The sequence below is a fragment of the Fundulus heteroclitus genome, chromosome 12, assembly GCF_011125445.2.
Source record: "Fundulus heteroclitus isolate FHET01 chromosome 12, MU-UCD_Fhet_4.1, whole genome shotgun sequence".
NCBI classification, from domain to species: Eukaryota; Metazoa; Chordata; class Actinopteri; order Cyprinodontiformes; family Fundulidae; genus Fundulus; species Fundulus heteroclitus.
The window spans coordinates 42,277,937-42,289,145 of NC_046372.1; the positions used below are offsets into that span (position 1 = coordinate 42,277,937).

General features: G+C 40.1%; 1 protein-coding gene across 3 annotated transcripts; it reads right to left on the reverse strand.

Annotated features, from left to right (window-relative positions):
• Positions 1–3,254: 3,254 nt before the first annotated feature.
• Positions 3,255–10,420, reverse strand: snrnp27 (small nuclear ribonucleoprotein 27 (U4/U6.U5)). Of its 3 annotated transcripts, none has more exons than XM_021307500.2 (7): positions 10,227–10,420; positions 6,508–6,569; positions 6,437–6,465; positions 5,006–5,121; positions 4,818–4,897; positions 4,422–4,486; positions 3,255–3,559 (listed from the first exon to the last, which is right to left on the reverse strand). In XM_021307500.2, exons 1-7 carry the CDS (start codon positions 10,261–10,263, stop codon positions 3,505–3,507), a joined length of 444 nt encoding a protein of 147 aa, XP_021163175.2. In that variant the 5' UTR covers positions 10,264–10,420; the 3' UTR covers positions 3,255–3,504. The 3 variants fall into 3 exon arrangements, with proteins under 3 accessions (XP_021163175.2, XP_021163142.2, XP_012735432.2); XM_021307467.2 differs by having other exon boundaries at positions 6,437–6,462; positions 6,505–6,569; XM_012879978.3 differs by having other exon boundaries at positions 6,437–6,569; positions 10,227–10,419.
• Between the last annotated feature and the right edge of the window lie 789 nt (positions 10,421–11,209).

Genomic DNA, 11,209 nt, shown 5'->3' on the forward strand with positions numbered 1-11,209 from the left:
GATTGGATGCCGAGCATAGCAACTCGATCTCCTATTGGTCATCTCAGCCATCAATTCGTCAAAAACGATTGGGCACGTAGTGTTACTGGGGCTCTGATTCAGCCATTTTGGGTCTAAATCCCTTTTAGTTTGAAGCAACGTGCAGAGCCGAAATGGACACAGTTTCCTGCGAACACAAGGGCGTGCTGTGATTGGCTCGTTTCTGCCAGCCTTATTAGCCATTGGTTTCGACTCCCGAAAGCGAAAAGCAAAAACGACAACACCCTTTTATGAGTAGCCACGCCTCTTGTGCCATGCTGTTTAGCGTTGTACGGCAATGATTGGCTCCCGTGGTGTTGTTGGCTTTATTTTGTTGATCGCGATTGGTTGGGTTTTATACTCACCCAGGATGGGCACGTACGGTAACAGTCAGCCGGAGGTAGGAGCTGTAAAGATGCAGCATGGGAGGAAACTTACTCTTAAATGGAGAGTAGAAGCGTTTTTGCAACGGATTTAGGACAGAGACAACCTGTTGATCCAGCATGGAGCTAAATTGGGACCATATGGTTTTGGTGTGGAGCTGGCCCCAATTTAGCTCCATAATATTGGTTTATTCCGTCATTGACGGTGTCTTGCCAAACAGGATGGTGATAAGGTTCGTTAGATTTGCTGATTTTCTTTGGCAGAATTTTGCTTAATAATAACTATAATTTGTAGCATCAAAACAAACCTGTTCTGTTTATTTCACGTGGTAGAAGTGGGCACCCGCCGCTCTTGCCTAGTGGACTGAGCGTCACAAAAGTGCGTCGGCTGTTGCGCCGTTCCACAAATGGGACGTACCCACGCTCATATACATTGCCCACGCTCCTCAAATGGCGCTTCCGCGCAAGCGCAAACTGTTGTTCAGAATCAAAATAAGAAAATCTTACAGATCATGGAAGCAAACGGGTCTTTTTAGAGAAATATAATTTGAGACAGACCCGAGACATCACAAGGCAGATTTTACATTGTGGAGGAACAAAAGAAGGACTTGTCTACGACCAGATCAAATGACAAGCATGACATTAATTCGCAACGCCACATTACTGCACCGGTGAAAGAACTAAAGCATGTCTGCTACCAAAACATCTGCTCCACAGTCTACGTCCAGCTATTTCTCATTTTAGAGAATTTGATCAAAATGGTGCATTTTCAATAAAGGAAGATGAAGCACTGGGGAAAATATCCAACGTCCTAGGTTGCTAGTCAGTTTTATGACTTGGTGGTGTGATTGATGCGGAGAGAGAAAGGCCCCAAGTGGCGGTTTGTTACCTCCCAAAAATGACCCACATGTGTATGAAATCATGCGTCTTTGGCACCGATGGTCCTGGCTTGAGGAACTGACTTCTGCTTGTATGAATTACAGAAGTGACACTGGTTACATACTGTGAGTTTTACCTTATGAAAGCCCTTGACATGTCACTGATGCTCGGTACACTCTGTAACCTGGTGGGCCAACCTGGTGCAGACGTCCACAGCAGGCTGGGTTTCATTTAGCCAAGTTTTGTTAGGCACACAATTGTGAAAACGCATGTGGGAAAGCTATAATAGAGGTGTCCATCTGACTTAATTAAAAACCCATTATAAAAATAAACAAATTTATAGTCAAACATGTCCAGATTTGTTCTTTTATTTTGTTTTTTTGGAGAGATTGTCAATACATTTCACACTTTTTTGTATTCTCGCCTTTTCTTGACAAAGTTCACTCTAAACTGGACTTTCTCAAGTAAAAGCTTTAGATTACTGAAAATGCATCAACCTAATTGATTGCTACTGTTCATATTAACAGCATAAGTTATCAATAACTTAATAAATAAACCAATCAGATGTTAATTTGGACAGTTAATGTCTGAAAACCTGAAAGAATATTATGGATTGCTCTAGTTCTTAAGAAGCATTTCAGGTGAGGTATGAGACATTTTAGGGAAAAAAAAAAAAAAAAAAAACAGGCCGTTGCCTTTTATCTAGGCACCTTTCAACAGCATAACCTACAAGATCAGCTTCAGTCAGACGGACATCAGTGAAGATAAAAGCTCTACCAAAAACGTCTCAAATACATCAATATTCTCTATAATGTCTGCAGTGGTTGATGCAGACGTGGATAATGGATGCACTGTTTTTCTGGTTTCGGGTTAAATACGTCATTGGCTATTTTGGGGGGGAAGAGAATAGGCTTTTATGAAGTCCCATTAAATAACTAAACAACACTTTTCATCACATTTCACATTTCATTGTTGCAATCTCAGCTTTTTAACGTTTCCAAAGCAAAGTTTACCCATAGACTTGCAAAGCAAAGATAGCGGTGACTTTTTATGGAAAAAATCTCTAATGAACAAACATTACTGTCCAGAATGAAGAATCAAAGATGGAAAACAAGAGACAGGATGAAATAAACTAAATATACAAGTAGTTTTTTCCTTACTTAACCAGATCTGGAAAATGCTGAGTAGAAACCCTGTAATTCTTCTCCACTGATATGGTCTAGCAAATATTAGCATTTCTTTCCTTTACAGCAGCAATCAAAAAGAGGATGTACACCAGCAGCTGGCCTGCAGTTGATGAACGACATCTGCAGAAATGATGCATCAATGTTTCCATCTCAGGTGTTTGCTTTAACATATACCTGCTGGCATGTCAAGATCATATTTACTTTTCCAGAGGCCATAAACAGACCCAGGTACTGAGCTGGAGTTATGGATCCTTGTTTTCTGTTTGTTACTGAAGCTTTAGGACAGAAAAATGGAATATTAATGCTGCAAAACGAAGTCTTTTGGTTTTAAAAGTACCTAAAAACTAAGCAATACCCACTCCCCTGAAAAAAAAAAAGTTTTAATTTGAACATTATGTAAGAAAAACAGACATGGCTGAAACCAGAAAGAGTGAAAAAAAAAGCTACCAATTTAAACCCTTTAAACATAATTTAACACGGTGTATCATCAGGATTTTGAGCTTATAGCTTAAGTCTAGGAGGAAAACGTTTTAGGGGTAGAACTGTTAACCCTGTTTTTTAGTACATTAGTGGTAAGGTGCATCCAATACTGGATGAGGCAGGACATCAGGATACATTAAACAGACGCTGGATCACAGCAGAAAAATAAAATCAAACAGACCTTTTCAGAGTAGAGGGATGTACACTTCAGAGAAAACGAGAGCAAAAAGAAAGAAAATGTTTGACGACTGGCCCACGGATAAATCATTTAAAGATGGACAATAATAAGCTTTTCCATAACCAGCACTGCACCAACATTTTAAACATGTTTATTAATAATACAGCACATATCTCAACAACAAAATGCTCCACCTCCCATCAGCTCTGACCTGAGAAGGACTGGAGGTATAACTATTTACAGTATATGCTCAGCTAAAAAAAAAAAAAAAAAAAAAAAAAACAGCCTTGCTGCAGTACGAGATACATTTAACTGAAAATGTCTTCTCCGCCCCGCTGCAGGAGAGAAACTCCTTGTGAACGACGCGCCGTTGACGCGTCTAAGCGATGAAGTCCAGTGGTCTGTTAAATCCTCCTTTTCTGTTCATGTACTGCCTAGAGAAAGCAAGACAGCAGGAAACATTACATCACCGCTTCCTTTGCAGCACTGGCACATTACATCATCACCAGGAGGGCTGGGATCTGCATAGAAACACCTGCAGAGGTGATTGGCTACTTTAACAGCAGACCACGCAGTCAACGCCCATTGTCAGGGAGCACAGGAAGCTTTTTGCTCCAACTTAGCAACATTTACTGAGACTCAAACAAAACGCTTACAGGACAAACAGGACAAGCATAGATAGATTATTCCTTTGCTCTAAAGCAGGGGTGTCAAACTCATTTCTATAATGGGCCACTATGGCATCATGAAGTCAATAAAAGGGCCGCTTGTACCTGTATAGATACAGTTTTGATTTCATAATTTCATTGCAGTTCACATAAAAATGTACATAAATTCACAGTAACTTCAAATTAGCACCATTGGGCCCATTTCAACAGTTTAACTGCAAAAAAAGTTGATATTGGGGTGAGTTACACATTAAACTCACTATTCTGCATCACTTTTTCTCCTTTTGGACATTTCTGAGTTGTTTTAATGAGTTGTGGAAAAAACTGACATCTAGTGGCAAGATGCTGTTACAGTAAAAAAAAAAAAATGTATAAAATCAACATTCGCTACAGGAGGCTCAGTTTCAGCCACTTTATAAACTTTAAAAGGATATATGCGTCTACTTTATGACAATATATGCCTTTTTGGCTCCTGAGGGCCGGATAAACTGCCTTGTCGGCCCGGGTTGGGCCCACTGGCCTTGAGTTTGACACGTGCTCTGAAGCATTAGTGCTGTAATGGTGATGCTCAAGCTTTAAAGTGGAATAGCCCAGATAAAGCAAACGTGTCGTGTGTGTGCAGACGTACCTGTATTTCCTCTTCATGCTAACGTTGACTGCATATGCATTAACTGATCCATCCGTTTTCTTCCCCTATGGAAAAACAATTTTACTGCCTGTGATGCTACAGAGTTCAAAGCTGCCACACAACATACTGTCAGCGTATTCTGGTTAGGTTGAGATAATTAGAAGTTGTTTGGTTGAGGATTTCTAATCAGCGGATGCAAAAAGAGAAACATGATTTATTCTCCTGTCGTGTGTTGGCTCATTGCTTTACTGTGAACTCGTTAATTGCTGACACTCAGAAAATATGAGACTCCTAAAATGAAAGCAACCTGCAGTTTGTGAATCCTCAATTTGGCCGTGTGAGTCCACAGTGCCACCTTGTGGCCGTGTGGCATACAACAACCCCTGCTGCACTCACCTTGGTTGTATCAAAGGAAGCAAAACCCATCAATTTCATCATCTCAATTTCCTCTTCTGTTTTGCCCTCCATGTCCTCAGCTGTAGCGGAACAAGGAGAAAAAGAAACGGGTCTATCAGTTGAGCTGCACGTTTCCACAGAGCAAACATTGTTGCTGTCGATGTCAGCACCACTGGTGATGCCAGTACCTGAGATCTGAATGGGCTTTCCGGCTTTGTCTTTGGAGTCTTTCCGCTCGTCGTCCCGTCTGTCCTTCTGCCTTCCAGGAGACTGAGAGGAGGAGCGATGGCGTCTAGGGGGAGTCCTATCCGGGGAACACAGAACGCATCAGGACGGCTTATCACAACCACCGACAGATGAAATCAGTTCATTCAGTTTGGACCACTTAGGAACTATGCTGAACACTCATTGGTAGTAAACTTATATAAAACCCCTTTAGAAATGTCCAGTTATACACACTGCAGTGGTTGGCGATGTTGGATGTAGAAAGCAGAGTTTTCTAAAACCACTGAGATAAATTGGCAGATTCACATTTAAACCCTAACCAAGGTTCACGTGGTAGTAATATGACCCAGAGCTGCCGGGACTAATAATACCTGCTGAGGACATCATAACATGTTGAAAACCAGTTGATATAAAGCTGAACTGAGCGTATATAGACACACCATCCTATTTTTCAATTACCAGCACGACCTTGAAGCTCACGCAGCCCTACCCAGGGCAGAAGGAGAACGCTACCAGACCCAGCTCAGTGCTTACTGATGCTAAATCGTAGGAATCAAAATGCTAAAAACATGTAGAACATACCTGTAGTAGAACACAGCAGGGACAGAAAATCACGTAGAACTTCACACTAACAGACTCTGCACTGACCTCTCTACCAGCGTAGGATTTTAGGGCTGGGTATTGATTCTGATTCTCAACATTTAGAATCGATTGTTTTCAATCCGATGCGATCTCAAATTGGATTGCTGGTATTAAAACATTTTTTAGCTGTTACCTTAATTACATCAATGTGTAGTTATGCAACATATTGTTACTAGTATTATATTAGCATTTAACAGTGGATTAACCAAAGCCTCTCCCTGAATGTTGAGACAGTTGCTTTCAGAAACATGCTATGTGGCAGAAAACATTTACAGCAGCCGTTTCTATTCAAAACTACTTTAATAATCCCAAAGGGACACTAAATTTGGACACTAACCTCCCGCGGTGGAGCGTGAGCTGGAAATGCCAGCTGACACTTAAGGTCACAGTGGAAAATTATTTTTTTAAATCGATCTTTAGGAATTAAGATGAAACATCAACTGTTTACATTTACTTCACAGATTTTCTCTGACTACCATCCTCAGATTTAACCTTAAAGGATCCAAACATGTTCATTTTGCAAACATCTAAAATTCTTAATACCCAGTAGACTTTTCACAGTACATTTTGTTTTTCACCTACCCCTCCTATTGTAACGTGTACAGAATAGAAGACGTTCGTGTGTGTCTACACTCCCAGCATATTCAACTACAATAATCCCCCCTAAAACATGGCAAACATGTTTTAGGGGGGATTATTTTACACATCCTAGTCAAATAGAAAACAATGTGAAGTGCCCCCCCCGGGCTCACCTTGATCTCCTCCTGTGTGGGGAGCGGGATCGAGACCTGCGGCGGTCTCGGTCCCGCTCCCTGGAGCGAGAGCGTTCCCGGTCCCTGCGGCGTCGCTCGTGTTCCCGTGAGGTGGAGCGGGACCGTCTTCTCTCTGGCAGGGAGATACGAGTCACACCATTAACTGGAGCCTTTTAAAACAGCACACTGGCACCCGCGCATTGTACATTTTCCCACATATCTACCAAGTGACGGCTTGTTTGCCATGTTTAAATCTTTTTAACCAACACTGAAGAGCATTTTGTCCAGCTTGTCATCAAAGACCCAATCTGGGAACTTAGAAAGTGTAATTTAACAACAAGGCGTTTGCTGACTCCACAGTCATGGCTTCATTGGACATAAGCTTCCTAAAGCTAATAAAAGCTAGTTGGCGCGCCATTGTGTCCCATCCAGGCTGCTATCTGATTGGACCACCTTCGCCAAGCATCATGGGGTTTTTAGCTCTGTTTACAGTATTTTAGACAGCTGACAAACAACGACATTAAAATAAGAAGCAACATCCAGAGTTTCTTCTATGTCTATCCTGTCGATTCAGGCTTTTTTAAAATTAATTCATTTTGATTAGTGGCTGATTAATGCGACACCAGTTAAAATAACTCATGCAACATCTGAATATTTACACCAGTCTCTTTGCTGCTTATTGTTTTACTATGTGTTGCTGCAGACCATAATGTTGCAGCCAGAACACCGCGCTGTCTTCTCCGGCACATCCCACAGACTCACTGGTGCCCAGAGGACAATCCGCCCATGTCTGAAATCACTGCTTCCTCAAAGGACTCGTAGTTTGTGCCAAATGAAACTTTATGTGATCCTTTCAGACGTTGTCTGGATGTGATTGTTCTTTTAAAAACATATAAAGCCAACATAAGTGTTTTCCATCGCTCCGCTGCCTCCCATTGTTCTCCAGAGCAAACTGAAGGTTTGGCCTCGCTGATGATGGTCTTTAAAGTAGCACGGCCTTAAACTCCACATTACTTCAGCTAAATGCTGCCATTTTCACTCAACCCAGGCCTTTTTATTGCCTGGGTTCATTTGAGAAAGTTCAGCGACCTTGGACCGAAATCTGAAAATATAGAAGCCGTTTTTTTAACCTAAACCGCATTGTTTTCTTGAAGGTTGACATTTACAACCATGTTTTAATAATCCTTAGTGGTTTGGTCTATAGCTGTACACTAGCTCCAGAGGTGGGAGAAATCATGTTTTATAAGGAACAGTAAGTCTCCAGTCTTTCCTCTCAGGTCTAGTTCCCAGGTGGGATATGCAGGTAGAAGGTCAAAAGTCCAAACACAAGTTATTCAACCATAACCACAAATGACTAATTTCACAATTTATAAATGCTTTCTAAAAGCTGTACTACGTCTGACATCAGAAGAATTTTTCAGGTTTATTTCTCCTTTACCGTGCTGAAGCTCTCTTTTCTCTAATATTACTTTATTATTAAAAAAAAAAAAAAAAAAAACAGTAAGACTACTGTTACTTTGTCATAGCTGTATTTTTATTTATGAATAAAACTTATGTTTCTAGAGTTACTAAGTACATTATGAAGTAATATCTGGACACATAACACCTTTAATTTGCCTTTTCCCTAACATTTTAGGGAATATGTTTTATTAGATTCCTTCCACTAATAAATAAGATTTTAATTTTGTTCTAAAATAAATTAAAAAACAAAAACAAATTGAGAAACTAATGAGCAGACTGGTCCTTGATAATCATCCACAACATAAATATCCTGGTCCTCCAACTCCAACAGTAGAATTCTGCTTTTCTAATATTACACAAATTATTAATTAAAAACTAATTAATGATATAACAGCGTAAAGGTAAACTTCCTTATCAAATGGATGTTAAAAACATCACAATGGTGCTGTGGTCTGCACATTACGCTTGTGTTTCATCTCAGATGGTTAAACGAGGGAAAATGTAATCAGGTAAATCAGGTAATGTGACAAATCCAGCTAATCAACACCTTGTTTGATTAACTCTGAAACAAGGCAGGGCCACCATAGCTGCTCTGGATTGTTCTAAACTGCCTCCACATCAGGGCTGCATGGCATTAGGAAAGGTTGCAATATGCGATAATATTAGCAAATGTTGCGAAAACGATACAGTTTGCGATAAATATAGATAGAAATTAAGATGTTAATGTCTTTCCACTTAGGGATAATAGCAAACACAGACCCCAGAGAATGAGTACTCAATCCAGCTACCAAAAAACACAAACATCCATCACTTCCATCTCAAAGAAGATTTTAATGAAAAGGATGCTTCCGTCCGAATTGTGATGTTTTGGAGATGAAACAACGTGGCTGTAGCTTCTCATCAGCTTTACCGTCTCAAACTTTTTATGTTGCAATAAACAAGAAACGACACCAAACATATTAGGGGCACCGATCCTGAATAATTAGCTAACACTTATTACATTGCAGGCGGTTCTTTGCGATGTGCCTATTGCTATCCAAGATATTGAGCCGACGATAAGTTAGCGATAAATTGCGCAGCCCTACTACACACGCTCTGAAAATTCATATAAAAAGGTGAAAAGTTATTTCTGCAAATATAAATACAGTTATTTAGCCCCTAGATTGCCCCCAAAACAGCTCTTTGTTGAGCTTTGGCAGAGAATAAAGTTTCAAAATTCACAAATAATGTTTTAAAGAATCCTCCTTAGTCTAAGAAGTACTGTAGCTTTTAAACAGAGGCAGAGTCAACACGGTCTAAACCGTGAGTGGTGCTTTGAAGAATGTTTTCTGTTGGGGTCGGCAGTAAAACAAGAACATCTATCACGATATACACGTGACAACCTTCCATGTCTGACATCCCCTCCTTCAGATTGTCAGTCTTTGAAAATAACATTACTACGAAATCCCCACGTTGAAGACATTTGATTTAAGGAATCTGCATCATATGTCAGAATATATATATTTGTAATCAAACAATAGGAAATTCAAGCTTTTTCCTCTCAAATTTTAAGCTGGGGTTTATTTTTACGCGGATCTTGTTTAAAGGAAACTAAATCTAATAATAGATGGATAGTTTGTGTGGTGATAGGAAGATGGAAGCCTTTAACAGGAGAGGATTTTTTAAGTTATGTACACAGCTCTGTATTTGTGGATTATCACAGATCAAGAGAGGCCCCTCTGTCCTTTTGGGCTGTTTTTGTGGATAGTTGTGGATTTTTACAATAAACAATCTGTTATACAGATGGTCCAGACGGTCATAAAACCTCTGATTACTGCATTTACAAATGAAAGAACCGAAAGCTGCCCTTTGAGATTCCACAAACTACCGACTCTCATCTGATCAGATGAAAGTAGGTGTTTACATTGTGGCTGAATTGGGGCTAAAGGAGCGCATGGCTTCTTTAAAACAGTTTGAGATTTGAGAATTCATTCAGTTTTCTCTATTTATTGAGAAAGCAAACGTCTGACAAAGTCGGTCTTCAATGTAATCTGTGTAAACGACAGGTTTTCATCTTCATGTAGCTGAGCAGAGCTTCAGCAGGACCCCCAGTCAGCTCTGAACACATCTAGAAGCTTCTATAATCCCGCGATGACTCAAAACAGCTCAACATCTCGGAGGAGATATTCTCGTAACTCGCATAAATTGTCACGGTGGCATTAAATCCATTTTCTAATCAAAGTGAGAAGGAATAAACGAGGCTTTTCAGATCATAACAGTGAACCATATGCGGTAATGTAAGCTAGCGCTACGTTAGCTAGCTGGCAGTAACAGCGTTACGCCTCCTTACCTCGTCTCGGAGGCGTTCGGCTCCTGCTCCTACCCATTCTTCAATCGACTCAAAGTAAACTTCCTTATATGAAGTAATTAAAAACAGGTTTCTATTAAAGAATAAACTAATCTCGGCATCAAGCTAACGACTGTCCTGCGTCAGGTTCTCCTTTGATTGGTTGCTGTTTACAGACTTCCTGTACCTTCCCGGAAGGAGTGCGCCCTCTATCGACCTGTATGACCGTCATGTTCAGGCTCTAGCTCCGAAAAACAGAAAACGGGGGGAAATTCGTCGACAAAAATCATCTGAGTATTGCGAAGTGCACAAGGGTGGATTTTACGGTGTTTTAAGCATTTAAGGTATATTTGAAAGATCTGTTTCAGATTCCAGTCGGTCAAGAAAGTGGAAAAGGGAGAAATGCCAGAAAGTCGCCAACATTTTTGGTGAAATGTTCTTAATAATATGTTGCACCTCGATCACATACTTTTTGTAGCCATCCACAAGCATGTAACTCATTCCTGGCAGTAGCCAATATTCCTGTGATATATCCGTTTTATTAGAAGGAGTATGTTTAATCTAAATTGTCTTATTTCACAACAAGGAACCATCTTTCGTGGTTAATTTACAAATGTTTTAACAAGGTTGAGATCCAGATCATAACAGCATTTTAACGTTTGCCAGCTTTACCTGGGCCATCAACATTAGTTTGATGTATGTTTAGGATCATTGTCAACCATGACCTGTCTCAAGGGTTCCTAAACTTTTCACCTTGTGACCCCCAAAATAATGCCAGACTGGAAAAATGGCGACACTCCTTTGGTGGGTGGGATTTTTTTCTTTCTTCACTGTCCTTTTCTTTTATTTTTATTTTATTTTTTTAGAAATTATGAGAGTAACGTCATAAAGTTTCAAGAATAAAGTTGTATTTTCATGAGAACTCTTACAAAAAAAGTGCAGTTTTCCCCTGTGTTAAAATGAGGAATGCTGAGCATCTTGCAAAA